The 24,635-nt window shown below is 34.5% G+C and overlaps 1 protein-coding gene across 1 annotated transcript in view; it reads left to right on the top strand.

Annotated features, from left to right (window-relative positions):
• The window catches only part of LOC145667722 (head-specific guanylate cyclase-like), a 649,486-nt gene that overhangs the window by 267,058 nt on the left and 357,793 nt on the right, over positions 1-24,635 (top strand). The window contains exon 4 of the mRNA XM_081735178.1: positions 16,788-17,533. Coding sequence (XP_081591304.1) covers positions 16,788-17,533 — 746 coding nt within the window. The remainder of the gene's footprint in view (positions 1-16,787; positions 17,534-24,635) is intronic.

Here is a 24,635-nt window from a genome sequence, read left to right as displayed (position 1 = left end):
GTAACACTTTGAAAAAGTCTAGATAGTCCTGGTGGCATATAATGATTCAAAATATTTCCACTGCTTAGACACCTTTTCTCTTGGAATCAAAACACTGAATACAGATCTCATACATGCTTATACGCGTATGTATTCACCAAAACGTTGTTCAATCTTTCTCATATAGTTTAATGATATTATCACACACACTAGCACTTCCTACTGTAGGGCATTCAATATTCAAAAGTTTTGGGACCCATGTGAGCGATACTCTAATCATATTAATATTTCAGCTATAGCCTCTTGTAATGTCGCATAAGATTTGTAAACATGTATTGAAGAGTCATTCATTGAGTTTGCAATACCATACCAAAGACAGAATTACACTTTATTTGATCAATACAGCAGTGAGTGCATAGCTGGAAGCCTGAAACATTTGTTTGTAGGGAGGTCCAAATTCAAAGATTGTGGTGATCTGCAGCCAGTGATTCCCGTGAGTGCGCACCAGGTGCAGACAAGATACAAGTGCATTATTTAAAGAGAATTATGAATTTTTTGGAGTCCAAATCCTGGCTGCAAGGTTCATCTTCAATGTGCGTTCTACTTCTCTTGAAATTGACAACCCAATTTCGCACACCACCATGTGAAGAAGCACAATTTCCCAAATATTTCCATATCAAGATAGACATCTTTGAAAGCCACTCCTTCCTTAAGAAGTTCTCGATGCTTACTCAGTTCTTTCTATAGTATTTATCCTTCACTATAAGACCTGTAAAAAAAAAACCTTCACAAACGCAGAAAATAAAACATTAAATAACTTCTAGAAGTGATAGTTTTAATACATTTTTCTGGAGTACAAACATTTCTAGGAAAAACTAGAAAAGTTCCAGTCGCTCCTTATATATTAAGAGGAAAAATGAAATAAAGATAAAATAGTTTACTTCAAATGTTTAGAGATACGGTTTAATGTTCATTGCCCTACCGGAATAGTAATGGATTCTAATAATTGGCACTCATCACTTGATTAAAAACTTTGGTAGTAAAGCTGTACTTAAAGTTTAATTATTTTTGTTACGAAGCCCATAATACATGAAATGCACTGTGAAAACCCATACTTTCTCAATATGAAATTATGTTTATTAAAACATTTTTCTTTCATTTGATATATGGAATAATTTCCTAAATTTATGACATGGAGGTGATTAACAACATATAAAAAGATCATCATCTGGTATGCATTATTATTGGCTTTTCCCTCGTGATATGTAGAAACTTTATTCAACATAGATAGATAACGCATAGTACCTCTCAAGCTATAAATCATGGCAATATGATAACATCTAATGCAGTGCGAGGGCTCTGCTATAGTTCTGGATTCAATTATAACAGCTTTCTTTAGGACTCAGCTCAGAAATAACGTCCGTTTAGAACTCCCGTTTGGTCTAGTGGCTAGCACACTTGCCTTCGGTTTACATGGTCCCGGGTTCAATTTCCGGTGGAGGTACAGTTGAACGACCAAAATGATTCGGATTCCACTATAATCAATAGATCCACGTCTCCTATAGTCTAGCAATCATTGTCGTGGGACTTTAAACTAAATCAAGCCAAACCAATAACGTCCGCCTGTAGATAGCAATCCCACTTTCAACCCCACTTTTAATCCCACTAGAAAACCCGAGTTCATTAGCGATGGGAGGTTAAGTGGTTTAAACTCAGAGTAAAGTTGTATAGCCATATCTTACATACCTCAGAACAATGAAAGGAATTCTAATTTCCAAATCAACGAACTCACCATTAATAAATTATAAATATCTTCGTAGTCTCATGCTTAGAGCTGTTTGTTTCTGTACACGACCTCGCACCACGTACAAAGTTGCTGAGGACAATACTAAATCTATTCAAATTCTAGTGGTGTTCAAATTCCTTTTTAGGCTTTCCATAACGACCAAATAAAAATAACGTAAGAACCATGTTGAAATATGCTCAAAATTATATTTCTTCGTTTATTATTTGCAGTTTATTGTTCATTTTCTGCACAATAGCTACAGTTGCTTATCAATTTAATGAAAACGCCTTTTAAAACGTTTACCTTACCACATTAATATGATATTGGATCACCTTCCACCCTCAGGATAACTCTGATGCTATATGAAATGAAGTTATAGAGGTAGCAAGTGGAATAATATACCATTCAGTGCATCACTTCGTTCTTTGATAGAGGGTGGAGGCGAAAATCTACAATGTATTCGTGTCTCCAAAATGGATCACAGATTGTAAATTGCATTTATACTGGGTGGACCAGGGGAGTTGTTCATCCCGATGTTCCTTAAGTCACGCTCGAACAGCTTCATCGGTACGAATAGGGGAATTATCATCCTGAAACAGTGGCGTTACCAGAAACATCTGGACTATAGTATGCAGATGGATACCTTGGTTCTCTAAAATGTCAATATAAAAATGGGGAATGATATCACCGGAAAGCACCAATACTTGAAACCAAAAAATTGCAGCCCACAGCATTACAGAGGTGCGCCTATGTTCCACTGTTGGACCGACGCACAGCGGATCACATTTCTTTGGGCGTCCGTCAAACATAAATATGTCCTATGTTTGAAATGTATTCACTGTACTTATCTTGTATTTTCAGAGTTACACTTCAGGCCACCGTCCAAATAATTATAATCTAGTCTACTACTTTTTGCTAAAATCCACTTAAACACTCCATCTTGATATTACCTTTTTTATTATAGTACGTAAAGAATCAAATACTTACATCTTTTAAATATTGTACATGTTGATTCTACTAAATAGATCTTCTGTTATATATTGTTTTTCGTTTCTATGACAACCAATAACACATATCATCAGATTATCATGTCGACAAGATATCAATAATAATATCAGAAATAAAATTAATTTAATTTCTTTTCATATTTTCTTCTTCTTCTTCTAACTAGCTTTGGCATAATTACAATAGCCCGTAAATACAAGAAATGATATTTAAAATACATGTAGAATACACAATATCGTTATATGTTTTGAAATAAAGTGAAAGATGAGTCATTCGACCATATCACACATTTCTAGTCATCAGAGGTTCATGTTTGATATCGCACAGCATTGACTCCGGGTAAAAGTGTTATAATCATCTTATAAATGGTTTATACACATCCTCGTATGTACACGCCACAGGTTGTGGGAGATTCTGAATTCTTACATTTCTTCATCACTTAAACCACAGCCACGCGACGATATTGACTGACAATCCACTTTAATGGTCGGTGAGCCCTGCAACTGAGCATTTTCTTTCAACCACTATTCCTCTTCGCTAATGTAGTTTTGTTGTGAGTTTTATAGGCCGTCATTACTTTTGGTACTGTCTGTTGGAACTCACTTGTCTCTTGTCACACCGTCATCATAGATGTCCCTTATTTTACACTATCAGCTATCACTGTTTACTCACTTCACTTCACACTGCCGTTATACTGAACTTCACGTAGTAAAGAGCTTTCCCAACACCACTACCGGCGCAGCGTTCGCTGTATGACCATTGCCAGATATCAGACGCATTTTCAACTACGTATGTTTCCATTAAATTGATAGTATGTGTATTTTCAGTATGTACCTACGAATTAATGTTATCCGCACTAAGTATATCTACACTGGGAATCCTAATGTATATATGTTTTAAATACTTTGAATAAGTTTCTAATAACATGATTCTTCTAAAAGTTCTATAATGAGAAATGATTTTGATGTTAACATTGTAAGTATTAATTGTACTGTATTGATATCTGTTATGTACATATCTGTATGACAGAGCAACAGAGAAAGTAGCAAGGAATTCAAGTCTTCTTTCGCTTTCATATAGTATCTATACTTGTCGATTTAGAAACTAAAAGGGTGGGTTAAGTAGTGTAGGAAAAACTCGTTCTTTGCTTTTAAGTCAAGCCTTAGATATGGCTTTCAGTCTGCTGAAGGAAGTTAGAAACCTCCATCCAAAAGTCTACGTGAGGAAGAGGGATTTTCTGCATCGTTAGTCTTCTGTAAAGGAGCAGTGTCGGCATCTCACGATAGTTCAGCATCTTCTGATGCCCTCCATTCAAGCGTTAAAGATTCCAAAATTCTTCTGAGCTTCTTCATCCTCTTCTTTCATACATCTGCTGCCCACTTTCTTCCTTTCACTTTATTTCTCTTTTTTTCTTTTTCCTTCTATCTCTAGCTAACAGAGAACTTTAATTTAAAAATATATTTAAAAAACTCAATCTTTGCAAACTTCTAAACTACCGCAAAACTTTTTTCTCTAATTAGCTCTTTCTTTAAGATGAGTGTAAAGTAAAATCGTCGTTTATCCTTGATTCTGCAATATCATAGGTTGAAGTCATCATTGATTTCTTGAGGCTGCGCATATGTGAAGTTCATTTGCAATTAAAAAAAATAGTGCTATTGCTCAGTTGAGCTTAGAATATTGCACAAATCATAGAATATGCATATTATCATACATTTCTGCTTCGACCAATTGCATTTTTTTTTGTCAGTTTCAAAGTATTGAGTAGATAACTACTTTACTTTACTCCAATTAGATAACTATGTAGACTGTACTATGAGTTGTGTACCCATAGAGTTGTTTGTGATTGTAAATCGGTACATATCAATTACTTGTTTTGGATAGATATGTAATAATATAGTACTAGCATTGATTTCGTAAATGACATTATACTTAAATGGAATAAAATATGTTGTATACCAGTACTTTGAGACAGATTTTGTTAGTTTCTTTGCTGCATTTCTCAATAGTTTTTCTTATTTTTATTCATAAAGCAATTCAGCGAGTCCAAGGATGGCAGAGACACGAGATTTAGAAATACTAAGTCTTAAAGTTTGGTTTGTGAAACTATGCCTAACAGTGCAGGGAATCAACATAACGTCTAAGTGGCTCTTATCACGCCAGGAGAAACTTCGGCGTCCTCCCCTACACACTTATTTTTGAGCAAAAGACTTCGTCGTTTCACTATAAACTTACATGCTCATATTGCAGGTTTTTTGTTGCGGACTGTACATGTGCATCAATGCCATTCGCTTCACTCATCCTTTAACGTAGACCAGAAAGTATCCCATTAATTACTATTTTGGTCTAATTACTGCTAAGGTAATAAACACTTATTGAGAAGAACTATGCCAAGTCCCTAAACCTGAAGTTCACTAGACATTGCATTCTACAGAGCAGAGCTGCATTTTTCAGAATCTCCAAAATATTGAGCAGTTTACACATATACCTTGTGACCGCAACGACGGTCATTTTCGCTCCAAAGGCAACACTATTCGATTAGGACTAGCGTCGTTTCCATCGCAAATGCGTGTCGTTGCATCAGACATGGTGATATTAAGAAATTGATCTCGTGTCATCTGATCCCGTGATACCCTGTAATATGATAATACGATTTAGAACAGAATTCATTCAAAATTACTAAATGTATCCTAAAACAAGAAAATTACCAACCAATTCGGTTTAAGTATTGCTTTACATTAAGAAAACAATTATTATATTTACCAACAATAATACATAATAATGTTAACAATAATACATAATAATGTTAATAAGTACTGATTGGCATGTCATTAAATTAACTCAAGAGAAAATTGTATAATATGCATGATGAGCGATAACACTAGAAGACATAAGTTCACGGAAAAGATACACAAATATATCATAAACAGAAAAAATCAAAATGGATAATCAGACACGTATAACATAAAAACTTGTTTATTTCGGTTAGTATAAGTCATGGCAATAATCAAATTACATAATCACCTACAGGAAAAGCATATCATTTGAGATAACACGTAAAAAGGATGGGGATTATTTCATGTCATTCATATTTACATAATTTTACTTAATATTCATTTTTAAAAATCATTGTATTTCATTAATCCATTAAAAGTCCTTATTTTGTCACTTAGTTCATTTGTATTTTTTCATGTGCTCATTTGTATTTCGTTTGTGTTCATTTGTATTTGTATTTTTTCTATTTTATTGTTTTCATTTCCGCCGCAATTTATTTTACTATATATACTAAATTCATTTACTTCTTCATTATCATTCAATTGTTTGTATACTTATACGTAATACTAACTCCCATGTTATAAATCTTCAACAATGATACTGACATTTGAGAATCAAATAATTATATAGCTGACGTTTACTGGTTGATCAAAATTATGTTAAAGTAAAATGTTATACAATGCTCAGAGTCAGTAGCGTAACTAGAATTTTTCTCAGGGGGGGCCAATGAAGGGCCCAAGAAAATTTTGAGGGAACCATCTCCAATGAATGATTTTTTTTCATATTATATATATATATATATATATATATATATATATATATATATATATATATATATATATATATATATATATTGTGGCAGAGCCCATATTTTATGATTAATTTTTATGTATATTTTGGAATATTCACTTTATTAAAGATTTTATATTTGTTTTGGTGAAGGATTTAAAACAAGGAAATAATTGATGTTAATATAAGTTATCTCACAAATGCAATTCTTAGTAAATTTACATGATTGTATTGTCAGCTTTTTAAAAATCATCGTAGCACATTGTTCTCTGTCTGAGAATTCAGAAACTGAATTCTGCAAATGTGTAAGCGAGAACAATTGACAGAATTTACGATGTTGCATTTGTGAGATAACTTATATTAACATCAATTATTTCCTTGTTTTTCATCCTTCACCAAAACAAAAATAAAATCTTTAATAAAGTGAATATTCCAAAATATACATAAAAATTAATCATAAAATATGGGCTCTGCCACAATATATATATATATATATATATATATATATATATATATATATATATATATATATATATATATATATATATATGTGTGTGTGTGTGTGTGTGTGTGTGTGTGTGTGTGTTTTCAAGGTGGATGTTTTCATCTTTGTTGTTCATGATTTTACTCTTTTACGGTGAAAATGTATGAATTTACTACTTCAAACAACTAGGATACATTAATACAATTGATTTCCAATATAAGTAAGTAGTAATTTAATCGCTGCATTTAACATATGTGTGGCTGGTAAATTTAAGTGGAACCAAAGAAATACACTTTTACAGGTCAAGAAAATAACTTAGAGGTTCATGCCTCTACTTAAAAGAGGATCTTTCTATTCTTGTGGGCAGCAGCAAACTTATTAACAACTTCTTCAAAATCTAACGATTTAGCAATCGTCTTCAATATAAAGTAACCCTAAGTTTTTCAACCTATCATCAGTCATTGAATTGGCTATATATCTTTAATCATTTCAAACATAAGAATGGCCTTTCAGATGTAGCACTAGAAACTGATATAGTCGCAGAGATTATATCTAATTTGTTGGTTTCTAGGAATGCGTTTTTGTAGACGCAAAGACCAACGAAATTCACCAAGGAATCAACTTTGGTTTTCTCTCGTCTTCATTCAACTTAATTGTGTTTGGCAGGATTTTGAGTTTACATTTAAATATTTCCAGATCACTTTCATAATACTGGGCCATATGCTCCACAATGTTGTAATTTAGAAAGTTTTCATCTTTTGGATGTAGAGTGGTGATTGATCTAATGATTTTGCCACATGATCCAAAGTGTTTTTCCGTCTCAGTGATTGCCTTATCAATAGTAGGCAGAAAAATGTCTCTTAGTATATTATCTTTAGAAAATTCGTTTTCTGCCTCCAATGAAGGAAGAGATTAATCCAAAATGAATTTGTGATATTTCGATGGGAATGTCTAATTCGTTTCCACGAGGAACCCCTATTGCCTATCTGTTTCCGGCTCTGGAATTTCAGGACCATTTTCTATGCAGATCCACAAATATTCTTGATAAATTTGTTCGAATGTTGTTCGTTGAGAGTCATATTCTCCAGACCACATTTTCGACAGCGTTTGAACTAGTGAATCTACAAGAATCAAACCTTTCGACATGTCTGTATCTACTTAAAATAAGGCGCAGCTCAAAGTTACAGCATGGCAACAGTAATATTAAATTTTACCCGAAAGCATTCCATCTCGTGTAGATGACATTTATTTCCCGGATGGAATGATGGAAGTAAATAAATATCACAAGTTCCAGATTTGGTTGAATACCGCATAATAATATAAATAGTTGTTTGGTAGATAAACTGTATTATTAATAATAATAATAAAGTAAAATGTGATCTACGAGGACAAAAGTGCTTACGAGACAAACGTCACACAGAAACAGGAACTGAACTCTAACAGGGCAGTGATTTGCCGTTCCACCCCTCTTTAAATTATAAGCCTTGCTCTTGAAGCTTAAGTTTCACTCTAAAGTAAACTGCCAATAATTATCATGTAAGATTATTCTTAATATTTCAGAAAAATGTCAAAATTTCACGATCTAAAAATGGTAGCCTAATCAATGACGAAACTAGCCATTTGGTGCCCAGGGCAAATTTTGCGATTAGTAACCCTTTCATCTACATCCACACCAATAAACACACATAGCCTATTAGTTTGCTGGCGCCCGGGCAACTGCCCGGTTCCAGGATCTTGTTTTGATCTGGTCGTAGTTCAATTACTTTTGGTTACTTTTACCCTTGAGTTCTAAAACTGAGTAATGAATGTGCCTTTACGTTATTAAAATGATGAAGTGAGCACCCTTTGAAGGAAAAAGAGGAAATGTGTTTTTCTTTCCCTAATATCAAACAGTGTTAGAACAGACATCTAAATCGGGACTCCTTACAGCAAAAGAAGTATACGTGGTCCTTTTCTTTCTTTCGTTTGTTTACCTTCACTACTTTTTAGAATTTGACGTGAATTCAAATACACAAACATTCCATACCGAATGGCCAAAGCTCAGCGGTAGAACATCAGTTTAAGATTCGGAAGATGGTGTGATTGATCCCTCGTGGATACATATTTCAACTGAGGAGATTACCAAGATTCTTCCTCGGTGGCTCTATTGACTAATTTCCCTTATTTCTATCCTCTGAGTCTCGGATGTTTCAAAGCCTTAAAATAAATTCAAAGTAGTTGAAATAACGCTACTATCCTGTAGTCGATGCTAAATTAATATTGTAAGTTTTGAGATTAGATTTGAAGGAGGGGCATTAATTAGTATATCCTGTTGAAAATCCATGTCACCACTGATTTACTGTTCTGCATAATTCCTACAATATAATTTTCTCAGAAATGCTTAATGCTTAATTTTTTCAGAAATGCATATTTTGACGCAGAATTAATATAAATCTGTGATAAAAATTGGTATTCAGTGACTGAACTTACTGAATGGAATATCTGTAGACCAGTCCCACAAACATCAGATAACAGGATGATACAACCTGATCATGGGAGTAACTACACTTTTACACAAAAGAGCATTACTGCCGCGACCAAGTTGTATCATCTCGGTATCTTACCTGATGCTTAGTAATCAGGAGATTGTAGCACTGGCTCTGTGATAAATTTCGGAATTTCTGTAGTAGTAGCAATTATGGGATTAAGCTGCAGTTAAAATAGTTTAAAAGAAAATACTTCTGAAAGATTTATTTATAAAGAATCGCTGATTTTTGTTAGTCTCATTTCCCCAGGCTTTAGTTAGTAGAATAGGTCCACCAAGCGCTGACTCCGTTTTCCTTGGAGATCGCTAGTATCGCTTATTAACATCGCAGCAGAAGGTTTCTACTTAGTTGCCACGGCCAAGAGCGTTAAGAAATTAGACGTACTAGAGACAAGACTAGAAGATAGACGAGAAGGAGAACCAGTACCAGTAGCATATAGTAGGTGTTGGTAGTATTCAGTATCTTAATTTTCTCGAACTATTGGGATACGAACAGGAGAGAAAATGACATAAATGATAAAAACTTCTGCTCTCTTTTTTACTGTATATTAAACAAGACCTCTCGATATTATTTGTTGATAATAATAATACCAAATTATTTAATGGATGCTATGTCGCCATAATCGATGGAAATTATTTACTTAGTGTACGAAGACTTCTTTCGTCCAACACGAGTGTAAAGTTTTACTGCAGTGCATGCTATTTGTAAGTAAGTATCTCTTATTTTAGTGTGACTTTCAACATTGAAGCAAATCAGAATGCAGACTGATTTTTTTTTTTGGTTCTTTGTCGAAAACAAAGAAGACAACCAGGTAAGGGGCAGAGGTTAAAAGGAACGTTCAGATGCTGAGGTCAATGCATGCACCTTACAGATTTAGATAAATTAGATCTTGCTGTACTACAAACAAAAAGGGGCCTGAAGATTTTTGCTCGGAACGCAGACTATTGCAACATACGATATTCTGCAGTTAGTAACTTTGTTGTCGAGATATATTTCGGTAGTAGTTTAACTTGCGGCCACTATTAACTCACCGTTTGTCGAATTATAGCAGTATCACTCTGTGTGGGGGGGGCGTTAAGGGGGCCAAGATTTTGAACAAGGGGGCCTGGCCCCCCAGGCCCACCCTTGGCTCCGCCACTGCTCAGAGTTCAGCAGATCATTTATATTCAGATTCAATCAATATTTTGTTGATTGCTCATTCCAATACAGTAGACTCCATGTTAGGCGATCACCACGGTACCGTGTGCTTGTCAGCTCTAACGAAAATCACAATTTCATAACTTCTAAATTGTATAATAATTAAAAATGCTTTCAGTATTATATTTCAATAAATTTAACTTACCAAAATCAGAAGTTTCATCCACGAACTGCTCCAGTGACATCCCTTGAACGAAATACTATCTATTGAATAAAGCACAGTAGACTATCACACAAACCAAATGCTTATTTACAGTGTATATGTATAGATTAAAGAAAAACACAACACTGGAAAAAAGTGCTATTCAGCTTACAATACTGAATCAAGTATAGTTTTGTATTTTATAAGCACATTTACTGTACTAAACGAAGGAAAACATATCATTGTGGGGTATCGAACGTATCTGATAACGAAAATGATTTATTTCTTAGAAGATGATCGGTTAAGCCGACAAGCGATTAAGAGAAAGTAACTGTATATATATGTCTCCGTGACTACCCATATTTTACTTGTACCATTGATCAATCTGTTTTATGTTATTATACTGAATACTATTTTCATTTAATCTATAAATACGACGTTCTTGATTGCGTAAAATTGATCTGCACCTTGATTTCGTTAAGCTTTCCAAATAACATAAATGTAGACAGAATTTATAGTTTTGATGATGGATAGCAACATAATATAGGAAATATAAGCCATGTTGATGATTTTTAGAGTACCCTATTTGGGTTTATCTAAACTTTAAAATTCAATTATATAGCGTCAAAGCGTTAACAACGTAATGAGCATCATATCGTCAATAACTTAATGATGCAACATCTTCACCTCTTGTCAGCAACAGCAGATGTATTACATCTGCATTATATGTTGACTCTAATCACAAAGAAAATGTGAGCAGTAGCAGTAATGCAAATGATTGTTTGGCGAATTATAGTTTTAACGTTCATTTTCAGTTGAGGCTATATAAGGCGGATATATCTATTTTTGAAAGTAGAACGCGAACCATAATCAAGTTTGTATACGAGACAAGTACCCTGTGTTAGGAATAGAACCGGAAATCATACCTACGGAGATCACACGAATTATGATCCTACGTATATGTGAGTGTATATAGAATTATACTTAATATCTCAGGATGAATTAGGAGATCTGATTCGAGACTACAGTTGTCGAAACCACAGTCACAACACCTTAGTCAGTAGGGAAAATAACACATGGTTGCAATCCACAAAGTGACTTTCATATGTATTTCGACATTTTTCAGAATGTAATCCACTGTACAAATTTGGAAGAGAATTTATTCAGACGTTGGTCATACACTGTATGATGTACAGGGTGGTGCACGAAATGAGGCACCATTTTTATTATTTCAGGTGGACCGGAAATCAAGTTTTGAAGTTCAACAGTAGCCGCAGGATAGTTTGGAGAAACAACTGAATACCCGAAGGAAGCCCGACTCATGACGCTGTGTTGCAAATATGGCTGTCTTGTAGGAGACTTACAACCGAGCAACGATCATTAATTGTGCTTTTCTTCTTTAATGAATCAAAAAGTATTGCCGTGGCGTTTTCGACAACAATTTCATGCCCAGCAGGTCCCATCCAACAAAACCATCCAAAGACTGTAATTCACTTTCTGCGCGTAGGAATAATATCGAAACCGAAGTGTCCTCTACAGAAGCCTGTGAGTTGGTCGCAGAATATCGAAGCGGTAAGAGCTGCAATGAAAAAGAGTTCTGGCGAATCGGCTTGAAAGCCAGTAATGGAACTGGAAATATCCAAACGCTCTGTTAAATAGCTTCTGGAAACTAATCTCTATACAAGATCATCTTTGCGCAGGAACTCTCACATGATCAGAAACACAAGTGGCTAATGTTCATTCCCCTGGCTGAGGGTAAGCGGAAAACTCTTAACGTTTTGTTTTCCGTTTAGCTGTACTTTCAATTAGCAGGTATATTAATAAATAATATGTACATTTTAGCAAATGAGAATTCGCGAATGCTTCATGAGAAACAGGATTACAGCGTGGATCGCAGTTTTCAGCCACGGATGGATTGGACCGTTCTTCTTCAAAGGGAAGGTAAACAGTAAGCAGTACTTGATCAAGCTACACAATAAATTGATCTACAGTTGCTAGCTACTACTTTGCCCATCAACACGCAGGGCTCATACAGGATGATGCAAGACCACACACTGAAAACGTGTTGTATTTCTTACACGAGATTTTCAACATTTGGGTCACTTCAAGTCAGTTTTCACACTGGTTTCATGGTGGACAATAATTGGCTCCCTCACAGTTCCATCTATGTGATTGTTTTCTGTGGGAGTGCTTACCTCAAGGAAAATATATTCCCGAAATGTCAACAAAATTTGATAGATGATAATAATGAGAAAACTTAGTATTCAGTGTGCAGTGAAATTAATACTATTCATGTTCCTGTAAATAAAGATCAAAATCAATGTGATGGCCATATTAAACATCTTATGCATTAGAATATTTGTTTACATTGTGCTTTTTAGATATTAATTTCATTGGAATTTTATGACTAACCAACAACAAATGTTGGTTAGTTGGTCTATTTTGTTGTCTTACCAACAACAAAAAAAGTGAATAGTTGTGTGGGCCTCCCTGTAGATTGGTTGAATGCGTTTGTTCTCAAAATCCTGTGTGAACTGTGTTTTTGTTCATAATGATGTTCCAATTTGAGTTATTTATGTGGTAAGCATCTCTCGCGATAAACATCTCTCTTACTCATCTGCCAATGTATATTTTCAATATCACAGTGAATTACATTAGTTACTTACAACGTTTCTTCGTATTGTAATGTTATAGTTGTACTTATAACTCGTAGAAATTTAAGTTTTCAAAATTTTCCAAATGATACTATTTTCTACAAACCTTTTAATGTGTGCTTTATGTGTGATTTCATCCGTGTTATGAAAATATTAAAATATCAAACGTTTATTTGGTTACTTTCAAGAGCTTAAAGCCTGATTGAAAGTAACAAATTTCAGCACAGAAAAAAATGAAAATTTGTAACATGTTATATTCTATCAGAGATAAACTCTGCTTGCTTTACGTAATTGCTTTACGTAACATATGACACGTTATTGCATCCTGATGAATCCAAATATTCCTCTTCCCCTCTGGCAACATGGATACTAATTTCTCCACAATGTTAATATACGAATTGCCAGCAACAAATAGCTATATCAACATGTTAAACATGTGATAGAAAGTAACATGTTACACATTTTCATTTATTTCTGTAATGAAATCAGTTATTGTCAATCAGGCTTAAGCTGTGGAAAGTAACCAAATAAAAAAATAATATTTTAACGTTTTTATAACACGGATGAAATCGTACAAGAATAAAGCTCAGTGATGCTGTTCATTCTTATTACGTACTATACATATAGTTTGCTTAAATGCAGAGTTTTGTTTTTCATTATTTTTGGTGAAAGTAATAAGCAATGAACACAAAATACCGCAGGTCACAAACCATTATTTCTATTTTTTCCTGTGTAAGCAAGGGAATATTAAATTTACCTTGATTATTGGAGTTATACAAGATCATAATTAAATAATCCCTTTCATTTTTTCATGTCATGTGAAGACATGTATCGTATGCTACGTAATGTTCCTCGGTGATCACAGAGTTGCCAGCTGCAAAGATATTTCCTAGAAATATCATTTTACAGTTAAGTCATTACAACCTATTTACTATCAGGCCAAGAATTGTGAACATAACAAATCTATAGGTTATTATTTCGTATACCAAATCAAGACAATAATAAATTTTTTAACCTTAAATATATTCTGAGGCTTTACGAGACTCTTCTTTCTTTCAATTCCTCTCTAGAAATTGTTATTATTGTAATGTTCAACTAAGACATATTTTTTGTTTAGAATTGTTTGAAAAACTTGTAAAATCATGGCATTAACATGAGTTAAATCCTCTGTCTGCGAAGTCAAGTAAGGTAAGCTATGATCTTCTGTAGTCCGAAGATAAGAAGTTCAATCCTTTCTTCTGTCTAATCGTAAACATCTTTATTATTGCTCCTCTTCGGTGTTGATTTGGTGTTCTTCATCTGTGAAGTTCTAGATATTTGTCGAGTATATGAACACTCGTGAATTAGAACTTAATGTTTGAGTTTCAGGTCCTATAACCTACATTTATTGAAAACGCCTTCGTAAAAAAAGTTTCAGATTGTATATAATTACTAAAAATACCTTAACAAAAAGAAGTTCTACAAGTTATCCGAGAAAACGATCTTGACTTGCACCAGTGTGAATGTAATCGCTATTAGATCCATTATACGCGTACAGCACAAATTCTCTTCTTTCCTTAAAAATATGTTTTCCTCATGTACTTTTCTAAGCAAAACACGAATCTGAGATTAGTTTCTTCGTATCACGTATTGTTTTCCCGAAAAATTCCATTCTTACACATGACATGTATTAGGTAATAACAAATAATAGTGAATTCATTTAAATGTTTTTTTTCAGCGCTTGATAAAAGTGATATCACTATCTGTTAAGCATTGTTATAAAAAGAATCGTTATGCTGAATTATTGACCATCACAAAAGGAATATGTTTCAGTAATCAAGAACATATCACATCAACATTTTCACGTAAACTCTGAAATTGTTTTTTTATTTATAATGAAAATCTTCGTCAGTGCATTAAATCAAAATGGGTCAGCATTGAAGCGCTTAAAGACGAAAACTCAAGCCCAGGGACACAAAGATAAACTAAAGCGTATTCATTGGCTCATAAGTAAGAACTGCTATATAGAATAGTGAGTTTAAAAGTACATTGTCGAACATAGAAAAGGCAGGATGATAAGTAGTATGTTAATGTGTTCAAATTACGTAGTATGTTTTAATTTCCTTGGTAATATTAAAACACCAAGTTAACTATCATTAGTGATTTGGTGCACTGTGTGCAAAATATGAGATACCATATGTCCATGAAATTACATTTTTTGGATTCAAATTTGAACATGTTTCCAAAAAATATAGGGAAAGTTAGTGATGAACATGGAGAACGGTATCACCAGGACATTGCAACATTTGGAAAACGCTTCAGTGGACGATGGAACAGCAGTATGCTTACTAAATATTGTTGGTCTATCAATACGGAAGTTCGCTCAGATAGATACGAGAGAAAATCACAATTGTCATTCCTGTAGAAATTTGTATAGACCGTTTTGTATATATATAATGCCTCTTCTATGTCTGTGTAACTAAATGCCGTGTGAATGTATAATATGAATGGTACACATTAGTCGAAAACGGACTTCACATATCGACTTAGCACCTCTCTTATTTAAAGTAATATGTTTTTAACCAAAGGACAAATTTTAAAAATGTGTATAGTCTTTTGTTTGTATACGTAAAATGGCTGTCGCATGTCTGTATAACAAAGTGTCATATGATTGTGCAATAAAAATAGTACATGTTAAGAGAAAACAGACTTCACATACGAACTTAGTACTTCTAATTTAGTTTAAATCACCTGCTTTCAAGTAAAGAACAGAACATAACCTCAAACATGTTGTATAGTAAAGCCCTACTCACGAAATTCTTATGAAGACATCATATTTATAACCTTGGTTGGCATGTTCTGAGACTTAGTTTTCATGTCCTTGAGATATTATTTCATTTGTGCATGATATCATCAGTATCTATCCACGATCTTCTCACCATAAAATTTGTTGATGCAGTTCTTTAAATTCATTCCATTAAGCTTTCATCCGAGGCTAAAACGCTAGAAAAATGGAGTAAAAGTTTTGTTACCAAATAATTTATATGTCAGTTATATTTCAGATTCGTAACTGTGGTAAAATTTATTATTAGCATCAGTAATAGAAACTCAAAGATGCATGAATATACAGAAAAATATATATACGTGTATATATTTTTACATTTTTCAATATGAAAATCAGTCGAATGCGTATGCAAGTAAAAGGATACTTTTTCATGAGTCGCTGTGTAATATCCGTTCTTTGTTCTTATTAGAATACTTTATGTTAAAACTATTACTTCAACTCCTGATTTACATTGATTCCATTCTCGTAAACATAACTTTAAGTCTAGAGACGCCACAGTACATTTTATAAGATATTTGACCCATTTAATATTTGAACTGTTTATTTTTTCCGTTCAGTGCAGGAAAGAGGCACTGAAACTTATCTAGTAGTTAATGTAACTAATCTGATTTTTTAAATTGTGTATTTCAGACACTAATACAGAAGAATTCCTGGAGAAACTAGGAGAGGAACTTTTCTGTTGCTCCTGTGAACCAATGTTTATTCGGGCGATTCGTAGCTTGGGTTGTGATTTGGAACAATTTTTAATCAATTTGGATGGAGTGCATGATGTTTTGAAACAATCAGATCAAGTACTGGAAGCTAACGAAGATTCATTTATATGTACAAAAGAAGGAGAAGTTTTAATTTTACATTTCAGCACCGATAGAGCGAGTGTGGGATACGTATTAGCCGGGATGATCAAAGCTATTTCGCGTAATTTGTATAAAACTGAAATTAGTGTTCGTACAACATTTGAATGTGGAGACCAGTGTTTGTTTTCCTATCACATTACTCCTGAAGTGACTACTGTTAGTGACAATGACAGACAGGAGTCGTCTGAAAGTGACTCAAGTTCTGTGACACGGTATAGACCCTTGCCTGTGTTGTCTGCAGATGCTAGGGATTTAAAACTTAGTGTATCTACTTTTTGCAAAGCGTTTCCGTGGCATTTTGTTGTGGATAGAAACTTAGACATAGTACAACTGGGAAGTGGTTTTATGAGGCATTTTGGACGAGAACTAAAAACCTTAGGATCATTCGTAGGAACGTACTTTAAGTTCTGTAGACCGAAAATACCGCTAACGTTCGAAAACATTTTGAAACGATGCAACACTCCGTTCATGGTAGTCATCAAACACTCTTCAGTTTCTTCATCTGAATGTTGTTCAGCCATGGTAAGTTTCTCTGATTATATTTTAAATACAATCATATTAATGCTATACATTTTAATATAATTGATGTGGAAGCTAAACGTTCTATCATTTAACCACAATATACAATGTTCATGCTTCTAACCAATCTAAAAAATGCATTATTTTAACATATTTTTCTTTATCATATTAAAGCTGCGATTCCCAAACTATAGTTCGTGGTTCTCTTAGATTTCATATTAGCAAAAAAAGAAAAAGATAAAAGACAAAAAATCAATTGAATTACTTATCACCCACTGCAGTTGAGAATTTCATAAAAATATAGATTATACAATTCAATAAGGCAAAGATTATCCACATTGTAATAGCTTATATAGATGTTTCATTATAAACAATTCTTTATCACCTTCATTATTAAGAAAAAAGTAATATGTCCTTTTTGTGTTGACACCAATCTATCAATAAAATCTTAGTGTACTTTTATATACACTAAGTATTGTTTCTGTTCCGTGACATAAGCAGCTCATATTTGCATTGTTTGAAGCTTTGTATCTCCGTAACTGAAGAAATAATTTTCTGATTGTGAGATTTTTGTTATATGGTATATTGAAGATAGTTCTACACGATGGTGTCTTTAAATTATATACAACTTATGATCAAAAAGAAAATGTCCAATGTTTGAGTTTGTTTCGAAATTGTTCTGCATTATATACGAAAATGTAAAAAATGCTATAATAGAGGGTATAAATCACTTCACTTTGTAGATATTTAATAACCTTTTATAACAAATTATATAAAAGATCATGATTCCATCCAGCAGGAAGACACCATGCTACAGTATTGTCAATTATTTAATAACGAAGGAAGTGAATCTAGCGGCAATACATTTTTGAAAAACTTTCGAGTGAAATGCGAGTATTGTTAGTTCAATTGAATATGTGAGATCATGAAGCGATTTCTGGTTCTGATAAAGACGCTTACGTATTTTTATTCCATGGCGTATATGACTTTTTTATTCACATTGGCCACTTGCACTAATATTGCAAGTTATACCTCGAACACTTGATTCACTTGCACGAGTTTTGGAAATTCTATTTAAAAGAATAGAAAAAAAGCGAAGAAATTATTGTTATTGCGGATTTTGTACGCGTGTAGATAAAAAGACTTGCGGCTTTTCAGTTAAAACTTGATCACAATGTATTCCTGATGCCACAGTGTTTTCGCACAATAGCAGACAGAAAACCTAAAGAATCACCAAAAATTAAGATGAATTTTACTGTCTATGGAAAGAGTAGACAAAAGTAACAGTGGTTTCCCCGTTTAAATTTGATCACAATGTGTTTTTAAGATTCCAAATAGTGTTTGCAGAAAATCTGAGGCCGCGGAAACCTTAAAAAGTTGTCAATAATTATTTTGAAATTACCGTCTGTGGCGGGATAGATAAGAAGACCCACGGCGTTTCGGTTTAATTTGATCACAATGTGTTCCTGAGGTCCAAAATAGTGTTTACAAAAAATTCAGACGTTGACGAAAATTACGATGGTATTTACTGTCTATAGGCGGGATAGAGAACAGAGCCCAAGATTTTTGTTCAATAGATTACAATGTGCTCCTGAAGTCCCAAATAGTTTTTTCAGAAAATTTCAAAGTGGTGAAATCTAGTAAAACGTTGTGTATAACTTACCGTCTATGGCGCGGGGTATATAATAGGGCCCACGACTTTTCGGCTCAAATCTGATCACTATGTGTACTTGAGGTCAAAAATATTGCTTTCAGGAAATTTCAGACCTCAAAAAACTAAAATTGTTTGCCCAAAAATACGATAGAATTTACCGCCTATGGATGGGATAGATTATGCAATTCCGTTTAGATCAGAATGTGTTGTTCAGATCCCATTGTGTTTTCGGAAAAATTGAGATCGTGAAAACTGAAAAATGTAAACAAAATTGATTAAACTCTACTTTAGGTATACCTTATTTTAAATTGGGCGAAGGTTAATGAAGCTAGCCTAATTTTATTAAGTGTGAAGTCTTGAGCAGTATTTTCAGGAATCTTTTGACAAACTGCAAAATTTGCTTAGAAATATTGATTCATGATGATATAACACGTAGTGATGTTCCCAAAACTTTTTTACAAGGGAGAGGCAAGAAACGACACATAAACACAGTCGTAAAAACACGTATATTAAGCACGCTGCACATAAACATCATATAAAACAATTATGTACGCAGATATCCTGCCGTAAATAAACAATAGTACTATAGTATATGAGAGCTAATTAGTATGGTTCGACGTATTTCCAAGAGCTGAACACCCTTCGAAAATCCGGAGAGGGAGCTTTGCGCTCCGCTTAGTACGGACCTGATGATAAATTAAACTAGAAATCTGCGCGAATATAAAATATAGCATCCACATTTAAACCATCACAATGAAGTTTTGGTTGTCTATGATTTGATAGTCGATGACTTGGCTGTCGATGATTTGGTTGCCGATGAATTGGTTGTCAATGTTTTGTTTGTCAATGATTTAATCAGCTTCGGACTGACTTGCCGGCCCACCGATCCGCAGGCCGGTGCGCCCTCCTCAATGAATGGTTACGCCCTCTGTCACCAAAGGCTTTAAGGTCGAAGATCATTTTCAACTATTTAATTTGGATTGCAGGCCCAAATTTGTACATTTTTATATATTTGATTATATAGAGATGTTCTGCACATTTTAAGTTAGTTGCCCTGTTATCCCCAGATGTCAATCATAGGAACTTTCTAGGAATCATTCTTCTTCTTACTGACTAGGACCATACTTTGAGCAATCGTCTTAAGAAAGTTATTGAACAAAGTGAATCTTTTCATGAATCTAGAATAAAAAGAGGATGGGAAAGGAAGTGGAAGGGGAAAACAAATAACATTTTTAAGCAAGAGTACAGTAGAAAAAATATCTGTATTATTAAGACGTTATTTGCAATGAAATTAGAAAAGCTACACTGAGAAAAAATTGTAGGTGGCGTACTTAAAAAGGTAGGTTAACGTATGCTCCATACTGAATTCTGTAGTAGTAAGCAAGAGGATTCCGTATATTAGTACAATATACCGCTGTCCGGAGAACGGATTTTTCTCACTGTTACAAATTTTCCGTACTAATGGATACGACAATGGATGTGTCTAGTTTTGACCAGTGTGTAAAAGTAATTCGACATATTTTGGAAGCAGAAATGAAGGAAAGAGTAATAGGACTAAAATGTGTAAATTCTACAACTAGAAATAGTTTTCTCCAAACCTTGACTGATACATTGAACGAAGCTGAACTAGATGTGACAAAGTGCATTGCCAATTTACTTGATGGACCTTCGAATATGAGTGGTTAATATAACAGCGATACAGCAAGGCTTTAGGAGTTAATCTCCAACCATACGTTGTGTTATGCCCATGTTTTCAACCTTGTTATTTGTGATATGGCTTAATGCCTTCTAGTTTCCATATCTTTCTTTTGATTATTTATTTATTTATTTATTTATTGAACAAATTCCCAGATACAGCATAACTTTGCCATTTTACACAGGGACATGCTAACAAAAGAAAGAAAAAAAAAACAAGATAACAATAACAACAACATAGAAAAAAGAGTGTAAGAGTAAAACTATTCCGTCAAAGCTCGTTTAATTGCTCTTTCAAACACTGGGTAGCTCGAAAAAATGTCTACATCAGTTGCTACTTGATTATAACAGTTTGGTATTCTATAAAAAAGAGACCTCTGTATAACAGCCAACCTAGGACGGGCAAGATGGAATAGGTGGGTATTCCGGGTGATGCGGGAAGGGACACGTAAGGATAGTTCCTGAAGTAATATTTCCGATCTTAAGTTTCCATTAACTATTTTATGTAGATATTTCAGGTCAGAGATAGTTCTGCGTACTTCAGGAGTTTGAATATTAAGATGTCGCAAGAGTTCCTTCTTAGATAATATTCGAAGTGCAGGAACACGAAAACGGACTATAGCGATGAAGAAATTGAGAACAGAATCAAGTCTGGAGAGATGTGTAGGTGCTGCCATGGCCCATATGGGAGAGCAGTATTCGATCTTGGGCGCTATTAATGTCTTATAAAAAGTTGCTAGTGAAGAAACGGTGCGTAGTTCGGTGAATCGATAAAGAAGTCCCAACATGCGCATTGAATTCTTTAGTATTGAGGAGATGTGGTCAGAGAATGAGAGTTTTGAATCAAAGATGATACCAAGATCATTATGACTAGCAGAATGTGTGATAGGGGAATCGTTGATATGGTATGTGGAGGGAACAGGAGACTTTTTCAAAGTAATAGTAATACTGTCACATTTCTTACTGTTGAGTTTCAAGTGCCACATTTCACACCAGCCTGTAAGGTAATTTATGTCTTCCTGTAGAGCAGTTGTGTCATGGAGACACGATATTTCTCTGTATAACTTACAATCGTCAGCAAAAAGCAGAAGGCCACTAGGTTGAGCTGATAAGTGCGTGTAGAGATCATCCATATACAGGACAAACAGCAGAGGTCCAAGTACACTCCCCTGAGGCACCCCTGAGATCACGGGTTGGGGGTTAGAAGTCGCCCCTGAAAGAACAACTCTCTGTTTACGGTCCTTCAAGTAGCTTGTGATTAGAGAGAGAAATTTGCCATGTACATTAAATCTATTGGAGAGTTTATGAAGGAGATGAATGTGACTGACAGAATCAAAGGCCTTCGAGAGATCAAAATAGATAACATCTAATTGAGTATTGTTATTCATACATTTGACTGCACAGGAAAGAAGAGTACTTAAGTTTGAGAGACTTGAGCTTTTCGGTAGAAAGCCGTGCTGAGAACTATGGATGTAAGGTGAGGTGAATTTAAGTAGCCTGTCTTTGATTATTTTTTCGCAGATAATTGATATTACAGAAAGAAGAGATATTGGCCTATAGGAGGATACATGATCTTTAAGTCCTGATTTATATATTGGGGTCACGTGAGCTAGTTTCCAACTGGTGGGATAATACCCTTCCTTGAAGCATCTATTGAATAAGATAGATAGAGGAACCGTAATAACTGAAGCAGTTTTGTTGAGAAAGAGAGGACTAATTTTATCAGGTCCAAGTGATCTGTGTGGAGGTAACGATCTACAGAAAAAACAGACATTTCCCATAGTGTCCTACAAGTGACCTAATATATATACAACAGAACGCTAGTGCACGTCTTGTTGCTATTGGAACGGTTAGATGAAACAGTAAAAGTCATGCTACTGTATGTATATTTGGCAAATATACATACATTATTCATTATTGGGCAGAAGGTAGAGCTGCTAGAGAGAAGATATCGGAGCTAATCTTCTTTGAACTTGTGATTACACTCTTCCTTATTGGTAACTCCAATGAATTCAATCGAAAAGTTCACAATGATGCTCTTTCATTTTTAAAGAAGTTCGTCTCTATGAAGCAATCTTAGTAGCCATGATGTTTTTGCTAATACGAGGCGTGTTTCTTAGGTAAGGTCCGTTTTGTTGTAGACACTAGTAGTTCGCGCGCATCCTGCAACGAGCGTGTGCGTCGTGTGCCAGCATACCTCGGGAACAACTGTGCTCAGTTTCAGGTCTGTAGCTGACCTGTACGGTTGTGTTCTGTGCTTTCACAATGTTTAAGACTGTCAAGTCGCCCGCCGCGTGTAAGGTTCGCTCAGTGATACGGATTTTGTCAGCAAGAAACCTGTCTGCTGCAGAAATTCATCGACAGCTTTCCGAAGTGTACAGTGATACTGTTATGAGTGCAAGCAAAGTGCGTAAGTGGGCACGAGAATTCAAAATTGGCCGTAACAACGTCCATAATGAGGACCGCTCCGGTCGCCCTTCTTCGATTACAGACGATTTGGTGGCTTCAGTTGAAGCAAGGGTTCGTGAGAATAGGCGCTTCACAATAACAGGTCTCGGAAACGAATTTCCTGATGTGTCGAGATCAGTGCTTTACAAAATTGTTTCTGAACACCTAAAGTTTAGGAAATTGTGCTCCCGTTGGGTCCCGAAACGATGTGAAAACGGCAGTGAACTCTTGGTTATCGGAGCAGGCGGCAAGTTTTTATGAAGAGGGTATTTTGAAATTGGTTGAGAGGTATGATAAGGGTTTGAACAAACTTGGCAACTATGTACTTTCTGAGTAAAGTATGTACTTTCTGAAAATACATTTACTTTTTTGAAATAACCTTTCGTTGTGTACTTATGTTCAAACGGACCTTACTTAAAAAACACGCCTCGTATTTCAAATTATTTGTTAGCTCTCAGATTACGTTCAAACCAAGACTCTTGATTTTCTCCAAACTTGAAGGTTCATTTCCGCTGCACAGTACGGTTTAAATAAAGCAAGGAATAAATTTGATAAAATTAGTCTGGCAGCAAAACTTTTGTAAGAGTAGTGTCAGAAAGGATTAGTGGTAGAGAAAAAAAGTGTCCTTCACTTGAAGATATTTGGATTGAAAGAGAGCTCCCAAAAAGAAGAGTACCTAAGATAAAGAAAACGATTGGTTAATTGGCATTTCATGAGATCAAAGGGAATACAAAAGAAGAAAGCTTCAGATTGTGTGTTTTCAATCTTATCCTTGACAAAATCAATCAAAGTATGAGCAACCGGTTTTCGAAACACAAAATCCTTTATCTAGACGTGGCGTGTTTTGGTCCAAGGCGGTTTTCTGATTTAAAAGACAAACTACCCTCAAATGAAACAATCTGTGAGTTAATTTCCAACATAGATCAAGGGAAACTTAACGAAGAACTAAAATCATTTGCAGAAATTTGGTCCAAGATATCGCAAGGAGGTGTTCAGAGTGGGTGTGATAGTGAAGAATTAACTTGTGAGTATGAAGAAGAAACAGAGTGGGACGATATTGAACCAGCGATGCAGTAAATCAAGTAAAAAAGACAGTGCAAGTCTTTTCTCATGTATGCGTTCAAAATTATATATGAATACCGCATGTATTCCTTATGTTATACAGGGATCTTTAAAGTGTACGAATTCATCTTTACAATCCCTCTTACACAAGTAATTTGTGAACTAGAGTTTTCCAAACTCAAGATTATTAAATCTAGACTAAGGGCAAATCTCGATCAATACAATATTGAATCGTTTCTGTTAATG

Source organism: Thermobia domestica, chromosome 1, assembly GCF_964235325.1.
Source record: "Thermobia domestica chromosome 1, izTheDome1.hap1.1, whole genome shotgun sequence".
Classification (NCBI taxonomy): domain Eukaryota; kingdom Metazoa; phylum Arthropoda; class Insecta; order Zygentoma; family Lepismatidae; genus Thermobia; species Thermobia domestica.
The sequence above is the reverse complement of the archived record's forward strand: the minus strand, read 5'-3'. Positions and strand labels throughout refer to the sequence as shown.